This window comes from Cetorhinus maximus, chromosome 13, assembly GCF_964194155.1.
Source record: "Cetorhinus maximus chromosome 13, sCetMax3.hap1.1, whole genome shotgun sequence".
Taxonomy (NCBI): domain Eukaryota; kingdom Metazoa; phylum Chordata; class Chondrichthyes; order Lamniformes; family Cetorhinidae; genus Cetorhinus; species Cetorhinus maximus.
In genome coordinates, this window is record NC_135891.1 from 80,515,364 (window position 1) to 80,539,816 (window position 24,453).

At 41.1% G+C, this 24,453-nt stretch overlaps 1 protein-coding gene and 1 long non-coding RNA gene across 3 annotated transcripts in view; one reads left to right on the forward strand and one right to left on the reverse strand.

Annotated features, from left to right (window-relative positions):
- LOC144688747 (E3 SUMO-protein ligase PIAS4-like) overlaps positions 1–24,453 on the forward strand; it is a 124,578-nt gene that overhangs the window by 87,682 nt on the left and 12,443 nt on the right. For both annotated transcript variants that reach the window (XM_078555656.1, XM_078555657.1), the window contains exons 6-10: positions 5,788–5,878; positions 11,669–11,800; positions 11,989–12,094; positions 14,327–14,400; positions 20,549–20,709. In XM_078555656.1, the coding sequence (XP_078411782.1) occupies positions 5,788–5,878; positions 11,669–11,800; positions 11,989–12,094; positions 14,327–14,400; positions 20,549–20,709 (564 nt within the window). The remainder of the gene's footprint in view (positions 1–5,787; positions 5,879–11,668; positions 11,801–11,988; positions 12,095–14,326; positions 14,401–20,548; positions 20,710–24,453) is intronic.
- LOC144688755 (uncharacterized) overlaps positions 15,005–24,453 on the reverse strand; it is a 35,417-nt gene continuing 25,968 nt past the window's right edge. Inside the window, exon 2 of the long non-coding RNA XR_013578472.1 lies at positions 15,005–16,864. This is a non-coding gene — a long non-coding RNA (uncharacterized LOC144688755). The remainder of the gene's footprint in view (positions 16,865–24,453) is intronic.

The window sequence follows — 24,453 nt, forward strand, 5'->3', positions numbered from 1 at the left end:
AGTAATATTTGCACCATGCAAGTGCCAGGCAATGACCATTTCCAACAGGAGAGAATCTAGCCATCGCCCTTGACATTCAATGGCATTACCATTGCTGAAACTCCCACTATCAACACCCTGGGCGTTACAATTGACCAGAAACTGAACTGGACTAGCCATATAAATACTGTGGCTACAAGAGCAGAACAGAGGCTAAGAATCCTGTGGCGAGTTACTCGCCTCCTGACTTCCCAAAGCCTGTCCACCATTTACAAGGCACAGGTCAGGAGTGTGATGGAATATTCTCCACTTCCCTGGAAGAGTGCAGCTACAATAACACTGGAGAACCTTGACACCATCCAGGACAAAGCAGCCTGCTTGATTGACACCCCATCCACAAACATTAACTCGCTCCACCACTGGCGTACAGTGGCAGCAGTGTGTCCCATCTACAAGATGCACTGAAGGAACTCACCAAGTCTCCTTAGACAGCATCTTCCAAACCCACAACCGTTGCCATCTAGAAGGACAAGGGTAGCAGACATGTGGGAACACCACCATCTGGAAGTTCCCCTCCAAGCCACTCGTCATCATGACTTGGAAATATATCACTGTTCCTTCACTGTCGCTGGATCAAAATCCTGGAATTCCCTCCCTAACAGCACTGGGTGTACTGTACCACATGGACTGCAGCGGTTCAAGAAGGCAGCTCACTACCACCTTCTCAAGGGCAATTAGTGATGGGCAATAAATGCTGGCCTAGTCAATAAATGCTGGTTAGACAAAGAAGAGCCAATGGATGTTATTTACTTGGACGTCCAGAAGGCCTTTGACAAGGTGTCACACAGGAGGCTGCTCAGTAAGATAAGAGCCCAGGGTGTTAGAGGCAAGGTACTAGCATGGATAGAAGATTGGCTGTCTGGGAGGAGGCAGAGAGTGGGGATAAGGGGGTCCTTCTCAGGATGGCGGCCGGTGACTAGTGGAGTTCCGCAGGGGTCAGTGTTGGGACCACAACTTTTCACTTTATACATTAATGATCTAGATGAATGAACTGAGGGCATCCTGGCTAAGTTTGCAGATGGTACAAAGATAGGTGGAGGGGCAGGTAATATTGAGGAGGCGGGGAGGCTGCAGAAGGATTTGGACAGGTTATGAGAATGGGCAAAGAAGTGGCAGATGGAATACAACGTGGGGAAGTGTGAGGTCATGCACTTTGGTAGGAAGAAAAGAGGCATATTTCTAAATGGGGAGAGAATTTAGAAATCTGGAGTGCAAAGGGACTTGGGAGTCCTAGTCCAGGATTCTCTTAAGGTTAACTTGCAGGTTGAGTCGGTAGTTAGGAAGGCAAATGCAATGTTGACATTTATCGCGAGAGGACTAGCATATAAAAGCAGGGATGTGCTGCTGAGGCTTTATAAGGCTCTGGTCAGACCACATTTAGAATATTGTGAGCAATTTTGGGCCCCGTATCTCAGGAAGGATGTGCTGGCCCTGGAGAGGGTCCAGAGGAGGTTCACGAGAATGATCCCAGGAATGAAAGGCTTAACATATGAGCAATGTTTGAGGACTTTGGGTCTATACTCGATGGAGTTTAGAAGGATGAGGGGGGATCTGATTGAAACTTACAGAATATTGAAAGGCCTGGATAGAGTGGACATGGGGAAGATGTTTCCATTAGTAGGAGAGACTAGGACCCGAGGGCATAGCCTCAGAGTAAAGGGAAGACCTTTTAGAACGGAGATGAGGAGAAACTTCTTTAGCCAGAGAGTGGTGAATCTATGGAATTCATTGCCACAGAAGGCTGTGGAGGCCAGGTCATTGAGTGTACTTAAGACCGAGATAGGTTCTTGATTGGTAAGGGGATCAAAGGTTACGGGGAGAATGGGGTTGAGAAACTTATCAGCCATGACTGAATTGCGGAGCAGATTTGATGGGCCGAATGGCCTAATTTCTGCTCCTATGTCTTATGGTCTAGTCAGCGACACCCAAATCTTATGAATGAATTTTTTTTTACTCAATCACCTGAAGTGGCTGGCTCCTGTTAATTGTAGATTCTTCTCCCGATGATCAACCAGCATCTCTCTCAGACCTCCTTCTTACAATCTGCTGGGACTACAATCTTCGACTACAGTAAAGATCTCCATGATGTTCAATCTCTTACACTCCTTTTCAGGAGTTTCTGTATTGACCCTATACTGTCCTATGAAGCTTCTCTTAAAAGCACAATAACCAATTTTATTCTGCACCCTTTGTTCAAGCCATGGGGCTTGAACCTGCCCAGAGAGCTATCCATCTTTCTTTAACTTTCTATCTATCACCTGCAGCCCCTTGCGGTCAACCTTCCAGAACAAGATGTTTATATTTTGCTTGCTGGAGTACTTTGAGCCATCTTATCTAAGTTGTGCAGTTGCCTGCGGTATCTGTTTCTTACTGATAGCAAATTTTTTCTTAGTTTCATAGTTAAGCAAGTTTATTGTAGAAAGACTGAAATTTGCTTTGGTGATTCTGTTTTCTGCCCAGTTCAGTTTGTCACAAGAAATGATGGGTAATATGATCAGGCTTTTTCTTGGTGTGAATTTATTTATAAAGGGTTTTTATTTACTGTCCTTCAGCCCTCCAACTTGAAAAGACATTCCAGTCTCTATACTTCTGTCTATGCAATGGAAATTTGAGGAAGAGGAGAATAACTTCTTTCAGTTTTTGGCCAGTGGTTTTGTGTGGGATGAACGTGATTTTGCTGCTGGTGGATATTTTGGTCATCTGTGTTTTCATTGCAATACCTTGGATGGTGGGTGGAAGGTAGTCTCAGCAAAGCTGTGTAGCTAAGACTTCATTTTTGCTGCCTGGTACTAAAATTGAGAATAGTTACTGTAACCAGTTCTGAGTGAAAATGGACAGTGTAACAAGATTATATTTAGTAAACCCACAAATGAGGCTCCTTGACCTTGAAATTGTCAGCTGAGAAATGCTTGTTCCTTGTACAATTGAACTTGAGTTTTATATGACAAGTGATACATTTCTGTGTATAAAAATGCAGGATTTAGTTGAAATATATTTTTTTAATGCAGGCTTTGCAGACCCTTGGCCATGTAGGTTGTAGGCTGATGTAAGGAAGACTTCTTCACACATACACAAGGTAGTGGAAATCTGGAACTGTTTCCCTCAAAGTTATTGAGAGTAGGTTAATTTAAATTTCAAAACTGAGATAGATTTTTGTTAGGTATTAATGGATATTGGAAACAAGGCAGATAAGGAGTTGAACAGATCAGCCATGATTAATTGAGTGACAGAACCAGCTCGAGGACTGAATGGCCTCCTTGTTTCTTTGTAGAAACCTCAAAGCTGTTCACTAAACAAAACAGTTCCAGGCACCATCAATATTTCGAGATAATGAATTAACTAACTGGAATTTTCTTGCTCCCTATCCTGCAACTACCAGATTTGCAATAAATTTCAAAAAGAAATTGGATTTATACAAGAAAAATATTTGCAGGGCTATGGGAGGGAACAAGGAATGTGACCAGATGGATAGCTCTTTCAAAGTGCCAGCACAGAGATGATGACCTTTTATGCTGTGACATTCTGATTTCTCATTCATTTGGTTTCACATAGAGTGGCATTGGTGTCTACAGAAGAGAACGGAAGACTCTGCTGATATCTGTATGTGAAGTGGCAAGTAATATTTGTGCCACACAAATGCCATTCAATGACTACCTCCTATAAGGGAAAAATTAACCATCTCCCCATGTCATTCAATGACATTACAATCGCAAACTCGCCCACCATCAAAATCCTGTGTGGGGTGTAGTGGGGTTTGCTGGGGGTGGTTCACCATTGGACAGAAACTTAATTGGACCAGCCACATGAATGCTGTGACTACAACAGCAGGTCAGAGGCTGGGTATTCTGTGGCATTTTTCTCACCTCTTGACTTCCCAAAGTCTTTCTATCATCGACAAGACACAAGTCAGGCATGTGATGGAATACTCTCTCCTTGCCTGGTTGTGCAACTCCAACAACACTCAAGCTAGATACCATTCTGGGAAAAACAGCTGGCTTGATTGACATCCAATCTGCCACTTTAATCATTTACTCCCTCCACCACAGGGGCACTGTGGCTGCAAAGTGCACTGTAACAGTTTGCCAAGGCTTCCTCAACAACACCTCACAAGCTATCAATTTTTACTACTTAGGAGGACAAGGGCAGCAAGTGGGTGGGAATTCCGCCAACTCCAAGTTCCCCCTTCAAGTCACTCACCATCCTTAACTGGAACTATATTGCCAATTCTTCACCTTCACTGAGTCAAAATCCTGGAACTCCCTCCCATACGTCACTGTGGGTGTACCTTCACCACATGGACTGCAGTAATTCAAGAAGGCAGCTCACCGCCACCATCTCAAGGGTAGTAAATGCTGGCCTTGCCAGTGATACCCACATCCCATGTATGAAATTCTTAAAATGTGTCAAAAACTGCCACTTTCTTTTAATCACCCACCCTAATATTTTTTGCCTGCTCCTGTGAAGCATCTTAGCATTTTTAACTTAGGAAAATGTTCCAAGTAAATGCAAGCCGTTATTTCGAAACTGTTTTGAAACATTGCAGGTGATTCCTTTTTTAAATTAAATATACTGGCAGGTCTCCTGTGATGTTGATCACTCAAGCCTGCTGATACATTGTTTTATAAACAATGGTGTTTAACCAAGAAAATGTGACGGGGAAAGTATTAAAGGATGTGTGACACAGGAAGTGTGCACGATATCTAATGTAATTAGATACCTGTTGCTTATTTAATGGCTAGTTCAATTTTATTCATGTAATGAGAAATCACAGTCCTTCTGGACCTTAAGCAACTGAAGCTTCTGTTGTTTCAAGAGTGTCCCAGACTCGTGAGAGAGCAGTCCCTGTGCATAGCAGATTTTCTTTGCTTCTAAACCCTCCTGTTATTTGGGAGACTTAAATTGCGAGCAGAGTGGGGTGACATTGTCTGACAATAGTCTAGACTGAAGATGAAAACAAAAAACTACTGCGGATGCTGGAAATCCAAAACAAAAACAGAATTACCTGGAAAAACTCAGCAGGTCTGGCAGCATCGGTGGAGAAGAAAAGAGTCGACGTTTCGAATCCACATGACCCTTCGAAGGGTCATGTGGACTCGAAACGTCGACTCTTTTCTTCTCCACCGATGCTGCCAGACCTGCTGAGTTTAGACTGAAGATGGTCCATTCACAATAAGTGGAGCCAATGTTGAATTGGATCCTGGTTGATTCTTGCATTATAAGTGAAGGCCAGGATAATTATGTGTATGTTAAGTGGTGTGTTGAGCATTAGCCTAGGATTAAAAATACTAAACCTGGTAATGGTCAAACTTCCATTTTCTAGACTCAAACTTGTTTTTTTTTCCCCTCTCTCCTTTCTCTCTTCCTCCCCTGTAATTCAAATAAATAGGCAGACTGTATTCATAGTTTATTCCAGTACAACATAGGCAAATATCCTGTGTTTTCTTGGTAGCTGGTGGCAGAACTTTGGCCTCAAGGAAAATGTTGGAATCCTGATGGGTGCAATCAACTGTCTCTAATAGGCAAATTCCTCTAGCTCTTGGTCATGCTGCTGGAATCAGCATGTTAAAGTTGTGGCCTTAAGGTTAAAACGAGTGTTGGAACAGCACCTCTTGGCATCTGAAAAGAATACTGGCATTAAGAAGAACTACAGCCTAGAGTTTGGCCTCTTAAAGAAGAGGTGTGATGGTGGAAGTAGTGGTAGGGAATTCTTTTTTCAACATAGGATTAATATATTTTTTTATTTTTAAGGATTTGCCATTCAGATACAGAATTTATTCAAGAAGACCAGTATCCTCCCTACTTGTCAATAAAAGTAAACTCAAGAGTGTGTCCTTTTACGGTAAGCTGGAACTTATTGCATATGAGGACAAGGCAAACGAATTTTACAACTTGGTACTGAAACTTGAAAAACAGAACTTTGTATATGCAAAATCAAAATACTTTTTAGTCACCAATATTGAAGTATTTAGCAGAAGCGATAGGATGGAAATGATCTGCTAGTAATAGTGGGGTAAAAAATTACTGTCCCTGATGTAAAGCCATGGCCTGTTCATAGCAAGTTTCTTATGCTGTTACCATGCCATCTCCTATTTTAATAATTCACATTTATTCTCCATGTCTCTGTCTCTCTCTCTCTCTGTCTCTGTGTCTCTCTCTCTCTGTCTCTGTCTCTGTGTGTCTCTCTCTCTGTCTCTGTGTGTCTCTCTCTCTGTCTCTGTGTGTCTCTCTCTCTGTCTCTGTGTGTCTCTCTCTCTGTCTCTCTCTCTGTCTCTGTCTCTCTCTGTCTCTCTCTCTCTGTCTGTCTCTCTCTCTGTCTGTCTCTCTCTCTGTCTGTCTCTCTCTCTGTCTGTCTCTCTCTCTGTCTGTCTCTCTCTCTGTCTGTCTCTCTCTCTGTCTCTCTCTCTCTGTGTCTCTCTGTCTCTCTCTCTGTGTCTCTCTGTCTCTCTCTCTGTGTGTCTCTGTCTCTCTCTGTGTGTGTCTCTGTCTCTCTCTGTGTGTGTCTCTGTCTCTCTCTGTGTGTCTCTGTCTCTCTCTGTGTGTGTCTCTGTCTCTCTCTGTGTGTGTCTCTGTCTCTCTCTGTGTGTCTCTCTCTCTCTGTGTGTCTCTCTCTCTCTGTGTGTCTCTCTCTCTCTCTGTGTGTCTCTCTCTCTCTGTGTGTGTGTCTCTCTCTCTCTGTGTGTGTGTCTCTCTCTCTCTGTGTGTGTCTCTCTCTCTCTGTGTGTGTCTCTCTCTCTCTGTGTGTGTCTCTCTCTCTCTGTGTGTGTGTGTCTCTCTCTCTCTGTGTGTGTGTCTCTCTCTCTGTGTGTGTCTCTCTCTCTCTGTGTGTGTCTCTCTCTCTCTCTGTGTGTGTCTCTCTCTCTCTCTGTGTGTGTCTCTCTCTCTCTCTGTGTGTGTCTCTCTCTCTCTCTGTGTGTGTCTCTCTCTCTCTCTGTGTGTGTCTCTCTCTCTCTCTGTGTGTGTCTCTCTCTCTCTCTGTGTGTGTCTCTCTCTCTCTCTGTGTCTCTCTCTCTGTGTGTCTCTCTCTCTGTGTGTCTCTCTCTCTGTGTGTCTCTCTCTCTGTGTGTCTCTCTCTCTGTGTGTCTCTCTCTCTGTGTGTCTCTCTCTCTCTCTCTCTCTCTCTGTCTCTCTGTCTCTCTCTCTCTCTGTCTTTGTAGAACATATCTTGATCAGACTAGCCCGTTTGCTCATTGATTAAGCTGCAAGTTCTAAAGCACAGCAAGTGTTACAATGAACTAGTTCTTTGATTGTCACTGAATGCTGCCTGATGCTAGGAATTTTGTAATTAGCGACTGTTTCTGTACCTTGTAGGATCAGAATGAAAGGGTTTGAGACTTCTTTTACCACTGGAACCAGGGTTTGATTTCAGTCCAGCCAGATGAGATGATCATCCAGCTGTAAGGATCCTATTTGAAATGATTATGGGTAGCCTATCTTTAATTTCTACACACAAATTGGGAGCTTGCTCAGAAAATCTCCAAGCATGGCTTGTATGTGACTTGGCCCAGTGCAACAAAGCTAGCTGCATACAGCAAACAGCAGTTAGAGGAAGCACCGGGTATGGGATAGAGTGGACAAGGTATGAGTGGAAGAAATGGGTGTGGGAAAAGGATGTGCTGTTGGGTGAAATGGAAATATTAGTTTGAGGTCAAGCAAGTGTACTGTTGAGCCCTGCCTGAGCATGCATCCTGGGGAACTGAGTGGAAGGGAGTGTACAAGTATAAATAAATATTAGGGTGGAAGCTGCATAAAGAAAGACAGACTTGCATTTATGTTATGTCTTTCATAATCTCAGTACATTCCAAAATGCTTTACCTGAAATAATACAGCACACAAGCACCATTCAGCCTGTCTGGTCCATGCTGGTTATGTTCCACCTGAGCCTTTTCCCCAATCATCTTACAAAAGGAGAAAGGAATAGAAGGTATGTTGATCCAGCTTCCCCTCAAATGCAGCCAATAGAAAGTGAATCAATCACAGTTTGCATAGGTTCGAAAACTGTGTTTGAATCCCTCTCAAGCCTGTTATCAGAAAGACAACGACACTGCTTCAGGACAGAGCTGCTTTTGAATTCCCTTTGCACAACAACTTGAGTTTTTATTGTAAATTTCCTGACACTTTTGTGCTGATCAGGGTGACGCATGTTTGTTGAAATTTGCAATTCTTTCCATATCAGAAAACCAGTGTTAACAACAGACAAGCCCATCTCAGTTTAACACAGCTAGTTACAGTTAAAGTTTCCCCCATTACACCAACAATGTACCATTGACCTAATCTCAGAAGAGTATTCTCCACTGCAGCAGTGAGACTGCTTTTCCATTTTTCACACCGCCTATTCTGTGGCCTCTGAGTGAGGTTGCTAATTTGTGCCAAATTAAAACAAAATAACATCGTTAGATAAAAATACAACAGTTTTATCACATGCCTTCTTAATATCCAGAGAATAACACCCACTGCCTCACTGATAATGATCATGATTTTGGGTTTTTGTAGAAGATGCTTATTCCTGAGTTCAGCATCACAGTAACATTTTTTTTACAGGATCATGATGCATGAACTGAAAATATTAAAAATTGGCCACTTAAAATGTTAGTGGCTGTGTTCCTGATCAGATGAAAATAAATGAAATCAGGGGCAATCACATTCTGCACAATATTAATTAATTCACTGAAGACATAATCATGTCAAGTCTAGAACCAATGCAGGCTAATGGTGAGTACCATACTTAGTCCACTTCAAATTACTTATCTATCAGTTTATCCTTCTGTTTCTTCTCCCTCAAGTACATATCTAACTTCCCCTTAAATAAAAAGCAGGTCATATTTTCATGTGCATTTTAGGTCTTCAAATAACAGGGACAGCAACTTGTACACCGCTATAATATTCAAGTGTTTTGCCTCCAAAAAACTGACAAAATAGAGACACACTGGATCTCAAAATTGAGGTTTTGTAATCATTAACTAAAATAAAATTGAACCAAAAAAATTATATTTTTTTTAACTTTTTTTATTCCTATATCAATGAAATACCTTAAGTGTTATCATCTTGTAATACAGGGAACACGGCAGCCAATTTGTGCATAGCAAGGTCCCACAAACCATCAATGTAATACAGACTATATAGTTTATTTATTAAGTTGATTGATAAATAGTGGCCAAACCATTGGGAGAAATCGCTGTTGTTCTTTGAAATAGTACCATGTGATCTTTTACATTCATTTGAAGGCAGACATGGCCTCAGTTTAAAATCTCATCCAAAAGATGGGTTTGTCTTGCTAATATTCAGCTGGAATAAGTTCTGGCTCATTCACATGGCAAGGAAGTACAAAAACAGTTGTGGTGTAAAGGTATAGCCAGGTAACGGATATCCGGTCATGGACCTCAAAGCTTATGGATAGTTGCTGAAATTTGGTGAAATAGAGGACGATTAAAAATGGAACGTTTTGCCATGCTGGAGCTGACTATGGTACAGCTCTTTTTCAGAAGATGTGGTAACCACATTAGACCAAGCAGACATGGCATAATAACTCCATACAGAGGGCCACCATGGAGAAGCAATTGAGCTGACCTATGGTGAAGGGAGTGGAATGATTGAGGAATTGCTGAAAGTTTTATAAGACTCATTGGTGTTGAGTGGCTAAAAACCAGACTGACTATATTTGAAGAGAGAATGGTGGAAGAAATGGGTGAGGAGTTTGGCATTGATAACATGTTTCAAGAACTTTGAGAGAAAGAACAGCTAGATTGATGGACAAATAGCAGAATCAAAGCTGCAATTTTTAATGAGATACACTGTAGAAGTTTTGAAGAGGGGGAAAGCAGTTGTTCACTGGCATTGGGCCCAGGGAGAGAGTTGGTCAGAAAACAATTGAGAATAGGAGGATGGTTTCATGGAAGAGATTAGTTTTGAGAACAGAATGGGGAATGGAGTTTGAAGTCAGAGTATTGCAGTGTTGTTATGACTCCCTGAGAGTGCACTGTAATGTCAAGCCCCACTGTTCCTTGAGCTGCGACAAGTGTGAAAAGTTTGACCAAACCACCAGATTGGCCCAATTCTACCCCTAACTGTTTAATTTAGGTTAACAGAATACAAGCACCAGGTTTGTAAACTTAATAAGTACATAACTGTTTATTGAACAAACTGTCGTTAAACAGTGGCAAAAGAAAGAAATATGAACTGCTAACTTCTAACACTATAACTTAAACTGTACCCCCTTCTTAAACCCAGATACACATACATACACACACAAAAACATGGATTTTAAGGGTGGGATAAAACAGTTCAACGGCACCAATTCTGGAGTACAGGATTTGATGGGTTGATTTTGATTGATGTTTTCTAATTCCTTTCAGTTCTTGTCGATGACACGAGGTGGCCTTCCAGCACTTTCAGTATTTAGTTCACTGGTTGAGCACTTGCCTCTATGTCTCTAATCTCTATGTCTCAATGTCTCTAACAGTGAGTTTCCTCTTTGCCTCTTGACAGGAGTTCCTTTCAGGCTATGAACTATTCAGCTTCACTGCCCTCACACAAAATCTGATCACCTGGTCAGGAGCCAATTAAAACGCTGTTGCCAGATAGCTCCCTTGGTCCAGGACTCCTTTCTGGCACCATCCTGTCTTTCATGACACGCTCTGTTCCAGGACTGCAACATTGTATATATATCTCATCCTGTTCTACTGGACATGTCTTTCAAACTGCAGCCATTGTAATTTTAATTCACAGTCCAATGGAAAGTAAAAAGATATGTTCTTTACAACAGTCCAGAGCTGCCTTAAGGAGCTGAAGATATAAAAAATCAAAAATAAAGATTTTTAAAATGTTACAAAACATGCTCCCTTATGTGACTTTGTCACATGAACAGGGACATGTTATTAATGAAAAAGTTAGGATTACTATTTTATTTTAAATTGCTGTTGGAAACCTCATCCTGTCCGTGGATGAGGTTTCTAAAAAAAAAATGCAACGGCCACTTGGCCTTTTCGCCTGCCCACCAACCGAGATGATGGCACGCTGCTGACTCCCGCGCATGCCTGCCGACCGAAATGTGGCGCAATGACATTGGGGCACTCGCCCAACGTCATCGCGCGTCATTTAACGCTCGTTCGGGTCGGGCGCGCACCCGCCCAGCGAGGTAAAAATTCTGGCCTTTGTTTTTGAAGAACAGTGTTTGGCTAAGCTATTCTGTTATTTTCCACATCCCGTGTCAAGATCTCTTTCTGGTCATTCATTGACCCCTGGTTAGAAGGATATGCTAATTGGATTAGGTGAGAGGAGGCATGAACACTAGCACAGTTGAATCAAATTTACTAATTTGTAGTTGAGATTTCTGTCCCTGAGGTTATTTTTATGCTCCTGAATCAGAAATAAAAAGCTTTTAATTTCCTGTTGCTTTCGCCTCCCTCCATATGAGTGAAGAAGAATATTTTCTCCTGAGAAAACTTTGAAAATTTGTGATGTTTCCTCAAAAGCTTGAGATATTGTGAATATGTTGTACAAAAGGCTCTTTAGCTTTAGGTTGAACACTTTGAAGGCCAGAATTATCTTCGATGGTTTAAACTTGCAATGTTGATTGACATTGAATTTTATTACCAAAAGTTTTTAACCTTCTGTACTTTTTTTTTAATTTAAGAGTTACTTTTCATCAAATAAACCTGGAGTAGAACCGAAAAGGCCATGTCGACCCATTGATATCACACCACTACTCAATTTGACATCTCGTGGAGCTAACTATTTAAATATATTTTGGGGACATTTTGCCAAGGTAAAACCCTCATTGCACTCTATATGTGACCATTTAGAACCAACGTTTTATTCCTTAAAATAACGTATTGAGAGTTGAATTATAAGTGTGAGTTTTTGTTATGTAGGCATCCACACGAGCATTTGATTTGAAGGAGGTTTGTATCTGCCCGTTGAATTTAACTGTTTCTCTTTGATTATTTCTTTTAGCGGTATTCTGTGGTTTTGTACCTGGTAAAGCAACACATTGTAGCAGAATTACTGCACAAACTTCAGGCAAATGAAACTAGAGCTTCTGAAATTTCCAGGGAATTAAGTAAGTAGTTTTTCTGAGAGTGCCAATATTGTGGCTTTTCATATATAATAGTTGAATTATGATATATTCAAACAAGTGATTGTTCTATTTCAATGACTTGGATGAAGGGACCGAATGTATGGTAGCTAAGTTTGCTGATGACACTTAGGTAGGAAAGTAAGTTGTCAAGAGGACAGAGAGCCTACAAAGGGATTTAGATAGGTTAAGGGAGTCGGTAAAAGTTTGACAGATGGAGTATAATGTGAGAAAATGTGAACTTGTCCACTTTGGCAGGAAGAATAGAAAAGCAGTATATTATTTGAATGGAGAGAGACTGTAAAACTCTACAGAGGGGTCTGGGTGTCCTGCTACATGAATCTCAAAATGTTGGTTTGCAGGCGCAGCAAGTGATTAGGAAGGCAAATGTTGGTGTTTATTGCAACGGGAATAGAGTATCAAAGTATGGAAGTGTTGCTGCAACTGTAAAGGGCCTTAGTTAGACCGCATCTGGAGTACAATTTTGGTCTCATTACTTAAGAAAGGATATAATTGCATTAGAAGCAGTTCAGAGAAGGCTCACTCAACTAATTCCTGGGATGAAGGAGTTATGAGGATAGGTTGGGCCTAAACCCATTGGAGTTTAAAAGAATTAGAGGTGATCTTATTGAAACATAAGATCCTGAGAGACTTGACAGAGTGGATGCTGAAAGGATGTTTCCCCTTGTGGGAGAGACTAGAACTAGGGGCCACAATTTAACACTGCGGTAAGGAGAATTCTTTTTCTGTCAGAAAGTTGTTAGTCTGTAGCATTCTTTTTCCCCAGACAGCAGTGGAGGCCGGGTAATTGAATGTATTCAAGGATTAATTGGATTTTTGATCAGCAAGGGAGTTGAGGGTTATGGGAAGATGACAGGAAAGTGGAGTTGCCATGATCTTATCAAATGACAGAGCAGGCTCCAGGGATCGAATGGCCCACTCCTGATCCTAATTCTTGTGTGTTGTTGTGGGAGTTATTAAATCCAGAGCACCACTGTAGTAAACTGTTAGCTGACAGGGGAGAAACATGTTATTGCTTACTATCCTTTGCTTCTCTAAAACAGGAAGCATGGTCATTCTTTTCTAAACCACTCCGCTGAATGTTTTGCCAGAAATGGGATTATATATTCAAGTTTTACTTACTAGTTTCCATCATTTAATGAGCATGCTGGTCACTGGCACGGCAGTCTTAACTTTGAGATGTGCAGGCAATGACCATGTTATAAGGTGTTTATTTGACTAATTTCAATTACTTCTAAAATTTGAAGTTGAAGCTTAGAAATTTTAACATACCATTAACATGTTGGAGCTTCCTAAACAGAAGTTGCACAATAACGGGAGATTCTGCTGTAGTGGTAAGTCTCGAATTGAAAGCTAGGCTCAGTACTGGTAAGTATAAAACTATATCAATTGTCATTGAATCCCATCTGGTTCGTTAATGCCCTTTAGGGAAGGAAATCTGCCATCCCTACCTGTTCTGGTCTACATGTGACTCTAGACCCACAGCAATGTGATTGACTCTTAACAGCCCACTGAAATGATCGAACAAGCTACTCATTTGTGGCAATTAGGGATGGGCTACAAATGCTGGCCTTGCCAGTGATGCCCAGGTCCCATGAAAGAATAAAGAAAATAGTAGATCAAGGTAATTCCTCATGGTCAAGTATATTTGCCACTCTCTTCTGAAGGGGAATGTTCAGTCTCCCAAGCTAAGATTTTGAGCTCAAATCCAAAGCTGCATTAAACGTATCAGTTGAATTGAATGCCTGGGGTTGGTGTCTCATACTAGACAAGTTACCAGTTGCTTAACATGATGAACATCAACAAATGATTTAAATGGGTCATTTTTGTCCAAATATCTTTGTGTGCTTTGGAATGCACTGTCTGAAAAGCAGGTTCAGTAGTAACTTTTTATTGTAAATAAGCTTGAAGGAAAAAAATTGCTGTGTGGAAAGAACAGGCATTTGGGACTAAAAGAGACTCTTTCAAAGAGCTGGCACAGGCAAAATGGACTGAATGGTCTGCTTCTGTGCTATATGATTTGTGTGTGCTAGATTAAAGATTTACAAAGATTCAAAAAGTTGCAAATTCATGATTCTTCTTCCAAGCAGTATATTTTCTGAATGCAAGATCAGAGTTATTGTTAGTATTGTTTCACATCAATATGTATCTGTTGGTATAATTTTGGTAACAGAAATCATCCTTTTTACATTAAAGTTCGAAAAAAGCTTCGACTGGAACCCGACAATGATGTTACCACCACAGGCCTCCGTGTTTCTCTTATGTGTAGTGTAAGTATTCCTATACTGTTGCAGAATATTTTCTCAAGACTAGTAAAAGAACAGTAAATCTCAAATTCTCCCACTATTAAAAATTGAAAAAAAATCATCAAACATATTTGGTTTTAAAAAATTAATAATAGTGAATGTTGTTTCTGCTTTTTGCAAAGACTATTTAATTTCATCACAGCTTTGTTTGACTTAAATCAGGAATATGTTTGTATGTGCTTTGGTTCTAAACATTTCAAAAAGCTTCATTTATAGGAAATAGCTATTGTACAGGTAACTGCAACAACCAATTTGTATGCAGCAAGATCCCACAGACAGCATTTGGATAATTGACTAGTTAATTTAAGCTTTGATGCTGAATGAAGCTGGAATGTAGCTGAGACACTGGATGAACTATATTGTCTCCAAATACTGCCTTGTTATCTTTATAATCTACATAACCATTGGAATGGTTTAGCATCTACACAATCAATGGAATCACCCAAACGACAGCGTTTCCAACAATGTGATATTGCTACCCACTGCACTGGCCCACATTGTGTGCTCAATTCTTATGATGGGGTTTGAATCTTTGACACTGAAGAAAGACTAGGTCAAACTGGCAGAATAACATTTCATATTTATGCTTAAAAACATGATACAACATGTATTTATTTGGCACCTTTTAACATAAAATGTAACAGGAGGGTTGTAAATCAAAATCTGATGCCTAGTCACACAAGGCAATATTAGGGTAGATAGCCAAAGGTTTTGTCAAAGAGGTAGATTTTAAGCAGCATCTTAAAGGAAGAAAGAGCAATGGAGAGGCAGAATCACAGAATTTTAACTGCACAGAAGGAGGCCATTTGGCCATCATGTGTGTACTGGCTCTCCAGATGAACATTATAACCTAGTGCCATTGCCCTGCCTTTTCCCTGTACCCTTGCACATTGTTTCTATTCAAATAATTATCTAATGCCCTCTTGAATGCCTCGATTGAGCCTGCCTCCACCACACTTCCAGGCAGTGCATTCCAGACCCAAACCACTCGTCGTGTGGAAAAGTTTTTTTCTCACGTCACATCTGCTTCTTTTGCAAATCACTTTAAATCTGTGCCTTCTCGTTCTTGATCCGTTTACGAGCGGGAACAGTTTCTCCCTATCTACTCTTTCCAGCCCTCTCATGATTTTGAACACCCCTATCAAATCTCCTCTTAGCCTTCTCTCCAAGGAGAACAGACCCAACCTCTCAATTCTATACCCGTGGCCGAAGTTTCTCATCCCTGGAACCATTCTTGTAAACCTCTTCTGCACTCTCTCCAGTGTGTTCACATCCTTCTTATAATGTGCTGCCCAGAACTGTACACAATATTCCAGATGAGGTCTAACGAGTGTTTTATGTAAATTCAGCATAACCTCCCTGCTCTTGTACTCTGTGCTCCTATTAATAAAGTCCAGGATTTTATTAACTGCTTTCTCCACCTGTCCTGCCACCTTCAATGATCTATGCACATATGCACCCAAGTCTTTCTGCTCCTGCACCCTCCTCAAAATTTCACCCCTTATTTTATATTGTCTGTCCATGTTCTTCCTACCAAAATGCATCACCTCACACTTCTCCGCATTGAACATCATCTGTCACCTATCTGCCCACTCGACCAACTTGTCTGTCCTCTTGAAGTTCCACACAGTCCTCCTCACAGTTCACAACACACTCAGGCTTTGTATCATCCTCAAACTTTGAAATTGTCCCCTGCACACCAAGATCTAGATCATCAATGTATATCAGGAAAAGCAATGGTCCCAATACTGACCCCTGGGGAACTCCACTACACACCTTCCTCCTGCCTGAAAAATATCCATTGACCATAACACTCTGCTTCCTATTCTTCAGCCAATTTTGTATCCACGTTGCTACCTTTTATCCCATGAGCAATAACTTTTCTCAAGTCTGTTGTGTGGCGCTGTGTCAAATGCCTTTTGAAAGTCCATGTACACCACATCAACAGCATTACCCTTACCGACCTTTTCTGTTACCTCTTCAAAAAAAGTCCAAGTTAGTTAAATATGATTTCCCCTTTAGAAATCCATGCTGGCTCTTCCTTATCAACCCATATTTTTCCATGTGACTACTAATTCTATCCTGAATAATTGTTTCTAGAATCTTGCCCACCACTGAAGTTAAACTGACTGGTCTGTAATTGCTGGGCTTATTCTTACAACCTTTTTTGAACAAGGGCGTAATGTTTGTAATTCTTCAGTCCTCTGGCAATACCCCCGAGTCTAGGGAAGACTGAAAGATTATGACCAGTGCGCCTGCAATTTCTACTCTCACTTCTTCCAACAACCTTGGATGCATCTCATCCAGTTCTGGTGCCTTGTCAATTTGAAGTACCGACAGCTTATTCAACACTTCCTCCTTGTCAATTTTGAGCTCTTCTAGTGATAGTTTCCTCGTCTGTCACCATGGCCTGGGTAGCATCTACCTCCTTGGTAAAGACGGATGCAAAGTATTCATTTAATACCTCAGCCATGGCCTCTTTGTCCATGTGAAAATTCCCTTTTAGGCCCCTAATCGGCCCTATCCCTCCTTTTGCTCCTTTTACCACCCTTTTCCTATTTATATGTCTATAGAAGACTTTGGGATTCCCCTTTATGTTGGCTCACAGTCTTTTCTCATAATCCCTCTTTGCTTCTCTAATATACTTTTTCATCTCCCCACTGAACCTTCCATACTCCTTTTGGTTCTCAATTGTATTTTTTACCTGACACCTGTCATAAGTGCCCACTTTTTCTTCTTTAGCTTAATTTCAATCTGCTTTTTCATCCAGTGAGCTCTGGATTTTTTTGCCCTACTTTTCCCTTTTGATGGAATATACCTTGACTGTGCCCAAACCAATTCTTTTTTGAAGATAGCCCATTGTTCAGCTACAGTTTTCCTGCCAATCTTTCATTCCAGTCTATCTGGCCCAGCTCCGTTCTTGCCCCATCAAAGTCGGCTCTTGTCCAGTTAATTATTCTTACTCTGGATTGCCTACCTTTCTTTTTTATCATCATCCAAAAACATACAATACAATGATCACTGCCTCCTAAATGGTCACCTGCTGACACTTGATCTACTTGGCCCACCTCATTTCCAATAACCAGGTCTTTTCTTGTTGGATTGGACACATACTGCTGTAGAAAATTCTCCTGAACACAATCTAGGAACTTTTGCCCCTCCATCCTTTACATTACCATTGTCCTAGTCTACATTCAGGTAATTTAAAGTCACCCATTATAACTACTCTATAATGCTTGCATCACTCTGTAATTTCCCTGTAGATTCGTTCTTCTACGTCTTTCTCGCTATTTGGGGTCTGTAGACTACACCGAGCAATGTATTTGCACCCTATTTGTTCCTTAGCTGTAGCCAAATTGATTCTGTCCTTGAACCCTCTGAGACATCCTCTTTCTCCAGCATTGCAATGCTCTCCTTAACCAATACCACCACCCCTCCTCCTCCTTTCCCATCCCTCCTTTCCTTCCTTTCCTATTTCTTCTGAACACCTTGTACCTGTGAATATTTAACACCCAGTTCTGCCCTTCCTTGAGCCAGGTCTGTTATCACAACAACATCATATTTCCACATGGTAAACTGCGCTTGCAACTCCCCAATCTTATTTACTATAGACAGGGGTGTGGGAACCAAGAGAGGAATACCATTAGAGAGGAATACCAGGGTGCACAAAATACTGGGAGGGACAGATATCTTACTATTCTATATACTAGTGCTAATAGGTAAAGTCAGGCTGAGGGAGAAAGTAACAAAATCAAATCAGGGTTACTATGCATGTATGTGAATGCACGGAGTATAGTTTTTTTTTATTCATTCATGGGATGTGGGCTTCACTGGCCAAACCAGCATTTATTGCCCATCCCTAGTTGCCCTTGAGAAAGTGGTGGTGAGCTGCCTTCTTGAACCGCTGCAGTCCATGTGGTGTAGGTACACCCACAGTGCTATTAGGAAGGGAGTTCCAGGATTTTGACCCAGCGACAGCGAAGAAACGATGATATGTTTCCAAGTCAGGATGGTGAGTGACTTGGAGGGGAATTTCCATGTGGTGGTGTTCCTATCTATCTGCTGCCCTTGTCCTTCTAGCTGGTAGTGATCGTAGGTTTGGAAGGTGCTGTCTCAGGAGCCTTGGTGAATCCCTGCTGTGCATCTTGTAGCTGGTACACACAGCTGCTACTGTGCATCGGTGGTGGAGAGAGTGAATGTTTGTAGATGTGGTGCTAATCCAGCAGGCTGCTTTGTCCTGGACGGTGCCACAACACTCAAGAAGCTTGACACTGTTTTGTGCTAGGTATAACTTCAACCAGCGGAGAGTTTTCCCCTTGATTCCCATTGACTCCAGTTTTGCTAGGGCTCTTTGATGCGACACTCAGTCAAATGCTGCCTTGATGTCAAGGACAGGCACACTCATCTCACCTCTGGAGTTCTACTCTTCTGTCCATGTTTGAACCAAGGCTGTAACGAAGTCAGGAGCTGAGTGGTCCAGGTGGAACCCAAACTGAGCATCAGTGAGCAGGTTATTGCTAAGTAAGTGCTGCTTAATAGCATTGATGATGACCCCTTCCATTACTTTACCGATGATCGAGGGTAGACTGATGGGCGGTAATTGGCCGGGTTGGATTTGTCCTGTTTTTTGTGTACATGACATATGTGGGCAACTTTCCATATTGCCAGGTAGATGCCAGTGTTGTAGCTGTATTGGAACAGCTTATCTAGCAGTGTGGTAAATTCTGGAGCACAAGTCTTCAGTACTATTGTCAGAATTTGTCAGGGCCCATTTTTCAGTATCTAGTGCCTTCAGCCATTTCTTGATATCACATGGAGTGAATCGAATTGACTGGCATTTGTGATGCTGGGGACCTCCAGAGCAGGCTGAGATGGATCATCCATTCGGCACTTCTGGCTGAAGATTGTTGCAAATGCTTCAGCCTTATCTTTTGCAGTGATGTGCTGGGCTCCCCCATCACTGAGGATGAGGACCTTTGTGGAGCTGCCTCCTCCAGTGAGTTGTTTAATTGTCCTCTACCATTTACAACTGGATGTGGCAGGACTGCAAAGCTTAGTTGGTTTATCTGCTTTGCTTTTAATTTCACACAAGCTGCGGTAAACCAGGTGCATGCTGCAGCAATTTTGTGAATTCTATTGGATAAGAATGTTTATTCTTTTATAGCACTTTTCAGAATAAGCCCCTCTCCTAGAATCAATAACCCAAATTTTGTTGGGTCTTTGGAAATTGCTGTCATAGTCTGCACTCAGTTTCTGAATGTATGGAGCTAGTTTTCAATGCACAATGTGATATGAATATTCTCAGGTTCTTCAGTAATGGAGCTCAGGCTGTAACAACATGCATAAATATATTTCCATACTATATTGTATGTAGCAATATTCATAAATGAATAACTATATCCTATTGTTACACACTTTGTTACTATATGTGTATCATAGAATTAAACAACACCTATTGTCCTTCTGCCAGCCCTGAAAGAGCTACCAATTAATCTTACTCGCTGGTCTTTCGCCATTGCCCTCCAGCTTTTTTAAATTTTATGTAGCCATCCAATTTCCATTGGAACTATTGAATCAGCTTCCACTATGCTGTCAGTCTGTGTATTCCAGATCATCATAAAATCTCCACCCTTTTTTTGCCAACTATTTTAAATCTGGTGCCTCTAGTTACCAATCCTCTTACCAGTGAAAACCATTTCTCCCTATTTACTCTGTCAAACCCTTCATCATTTTGTAATTGAAAACAGTGATGTTATCAAAATACAGGCTTCCATTTTCCAAATAAATTGTAATAGGCCTAAAGAAAGAGAATTAGCATATTAACCTAAGATAAATTGAAGAGTACAAGCTCTTGAGGTCAATGGTCTTACTCTGAGTCGCACTCTCTTGATGCCATTATAATGTGCCTTAAGGTGGAGTTGTACCATCTATATTAATGTCAAATAGACATCAATTAAAGCTTCAGTTAAATAATGACACTGCAACACAACAGAAATTTTAAGTGTCAGTGCAATTTGTTCTTCACAATGTCAAAAATGCATTTATTGGACTTTAGAGGCATTTTATATTATATACACTAATAATCTAACTTTCCAATGTCGTTACTCAACAGCTTGGCAAGATGCGGCTTTCGGTTCCCTGTCGTGGTATTACCTGCACGCATTTACAGTGTTTTGATGCAGCGCTTTATATCCAGATGAATGAGAAAAAGCCTACGTGGATGTGTCCTGTTTGTGACAAGCCAGCTCCTTATGAACTGTTATTTGTAGACCAGTGAGTATTATTCCACAGACTTGCATAAATGCAATTTTCAATGAGGCTATGGATTTACAATAGACATTTATCCAGACAGTCAAATAAAATAACAAACCAAGTTCTGCCTGCACCCCCACCCAAAAAAAAATGTTAATACTGTATGTGTATCTTCTCATTGTCCAAACAGTCTGTACTACTTGCATGACCAGCTTCATGTCAGCAGGCAGTTGGACAAAGCATCTCTAATCCAGCTTGATTTGGTGGAGAGTGCAAAATAGAGAAGGCTGGGAAGTGAGATTCAGCTGGGGAAAATTTGGATCAGTTGAAGGCTTCTGAGTACAACATTCTATTTATCATAAGCTACTTCATTGCTATCCCCATGGAGAGATGCTGGAAAGGAAAAGGGGATAGTGATGAGTAATGGACAAATCAGACAAGTTAGTTTATGGGCATGCTCTCTAATTGCCAATTTTTCTGATATTCGCTGCACCCAGGCATCCAGTTCCCATGGGCCAAGTTAAATATTCCCAATGTTTTTGAATGAAAAAATGTGGATTAATTCAAAAGTATCATTAATCTTTGAACGAAGACAAAAGCCTGACCACCTTCCTCCTTTGATTTATTCAACTTTTGGTTAGTCAATTCGCTGTGCATAGTGCTGGTTTTATAAGCAGTAATGTGTTAAGTACCTGGTATTGTAAATCTTCCGCTGTGTGCCCCCCTCCAGAATAATAGAATTCTCGTAGGTCACCTGTTGATTATCTTTGGTGGAAAGTAACTAAAGGTAGTATCTTTGAGGGGCCAGATTTTTAAAATTTATTATTCGCATGATGTGGGCATCGTTGGCAAGGTCAGCATTTATTGCCCATTCCTAGTTGCCCTTGAACTGCTACAATCCGTGTGGTGAAGATACTCCCACAGTGCTGTTATGTAGAGATTTCCAGGATTTTAACCCAATGTCAATGAAAACAGTGATTTATATCCAAGTCAGAGTGGTGTGTGACTTAGATGGGGAACACAGGCATTCTGCCCCAAAGATGCAACATTCTCTGGGTAAAGAACCAGCTTCAGATATCTAATCTAGTCTGGCCTTGCATAATTTGAAATCAAATTCTCTGGTTTTGCCTGACCTATTTTGTTGAAACAAATTGTCTATTTGAACAATATTCCTGTTTTCTCCTCTTTTTCTTCCTGACATCCTAGTTGTATAAGGAAATTACTAATGACGTTGTGCATATATCTTCATCAAAGAAGGATTGCTCCACCTCCAAAAAAAATGATGACTGCCATACCGTATCTGGAGTTAGCAGCCTATTGTATTTTTTAAAAACTTTTTCAAAATAATGTAAACCGGAAGAACGGAGATTTGTGGAAATCTTTTTAGATATTTGGCTAAATTTGCTATGGTCTTTCTAAACCTGAACTTTTCCGTTTTGAAACCAAAAAAGTTAAAATAAATAACATAGAATTATGCTAAATCATTTACTTCCAGTGAAAAAATTGGGATATCTCAAGGGAAGCTATTGGTGTTCCTGTTATATAAACAACGACAGTCAGGGAAAGACCCTCTGGTCCATCCACCTGCTCCTCACAACTGCAATGCTGTGAACATCATAATATATAGATGCCATCCCCCACCTGAAAGCATGTAATCTCCTAGGAGACGAGCAAAGTCAGATAAAAGCCATGGGCAATTTGGACAGAAGAAAAAATCTGGAAAAATTTCTCTCCAATCCTGCTTTAGGCTGTCAAAACAAGTTCAGGAATTTACTCTTGTCCTGTCATGCAGCACCTACCTTTTGTACAAAGTGGTCTCTGCACCAGCCAGAACCTGGTCTGGCTCTTGCTTGAAGGAGTTCAGCAAATCGGCTTCCGTTGCATGAGCATGCAGTCTGTTCTAGGGGTCCACTATTCTCTTCACCTCCAGATATCTGTCCTAATTCTGGCCTTGCATAAATTGAGATCCCCTGGTCCTCCCAAATCTATTTAGTTCAATAAAACAATTACTCAAATGTAATCTAGTCCCTTCATTTTATGCCTCCTTCAAGTTGCCTCTGTCTGTTCTTCCCTTAAGCCCCAATTCTTAGCCTATCTTGACTGATAACTAAGATGGTTCAAACTGGAAATTAACCTTGTGACCCTTCTCTTAACATTTTCCAAAGTCTCTATCACCCATCATATGAAGAGGCCAAAACTGGACTCCATATTCTAACAAGAGGCCTGAGCCACACAAGTGCCATCTCCAGCAAGAGAGAATTTAACCATTTTCCTCTTGATGTTAAGTGGCATTATCATTGCTGAATCCCTCGCCATCGACATCCTGGGGATCGTTATTTACCAGAAGTGTAACAGGACTAGACATACAAATACTATTACTACAAGAACAGGTCAGGGTTGAGAATTCTATGGCGAGAATGTCATTCCTTAATTCCCCAAGGCACAAGTCAAGAGTATGATGAAATACCTCTCACTTGCCTGGATGATTGTAGCACCAACAACATTCAAGAAGCTTAACACCATCCAGGAAAACACAGCCTGCTTGATCAGTATGCCATCCGTCACATTACCAGTTCACTTCCTGTACCGCTACTGCACAATGGTAGCAGTTGTACTGTTTGCAAGGTGCACTGCAGCAGCTCGCCAAGTGACACCTCCTTCCACAGCTTCTATTACCTAAAAGAACAATGGCAGCAAGCATGTGGGAACACCACCATCAGCAAGTTCCCCTCAAAACGACACACCATCCTGACTTGGAAACATATCACCACTCCTTCAATGTTGCTGGGTCAAAATCCTGGAACTTCCTACTTACAGCACTGTGGATTGCAACTGTTTCAAGAAGGTAGCCCATCATCACATTTTCAAGGGCAATTAGGGATGGGTAATAAATACTAGCCTTGCCAATGACACCCACATCCCAAGAATGAATAAAAATAAATCTCTGCTAGAACATCCAGATCTCTGTCTGTCATGCTTTCTCTCAACTCACTGACTTTACTGCTTTTACCTGATGGGCATTTGCATGTTCATTATTCGCCCTGCCCCACATGCATAAAACTGAATTTTTGAAAGTTAAACATCATTTGCCAATCCTCAGACAGAGATTTGCAAGACTTGTAGGAGTCCACCATTGTCTTGACACTCGCACAAATCTATGTCATCTGCAAATTTGTGGGTCGTGACCCCAGCTGCTAGATTGAAATCATAAATAAAAATAAAGAACAGCAGTTCCCATCATTGATCCCTGCTGGACACAACAGGCAGCCAGTCTCCAACAGATCCAAGTCCACCTACAACTATTTCCTGTCGATAGCCTTCCAGCTGGTTCTCAGTCTAGCTCAGTATGTTATTACTAACGCCAGGGGCTTAGATTTTGTAGAAAAGCCTCAAGTGAATAATGTGCCCTATGATGCGAATGTTTCATTGACCTCCAGATATCAGATTTATGTGTCTTTATTATAATTGCTCACCATGATAATGACCATTTCATCTGGCTTCAGTAATTAATAGAACTGCCATTTTTGAGAGGTAGAACTCGTATGTAATTTGGTAAGGGATTTACAGTTTACTGTTACTGGATGAGAGACAATTGGAGTACACAGTGTAAAACAAAATTATTTGTTTGAAGCAGAATTTTTGAAAGCCTAGAATTGCAGATTTCAGTAGTGTGTGTGGAAACCTCATGCAGGAATCCCTGACATGCTGATTTCTGTTGATCTGCCCATCATGTAGAATGACCTCCAATGCCAACAGATGACTTTG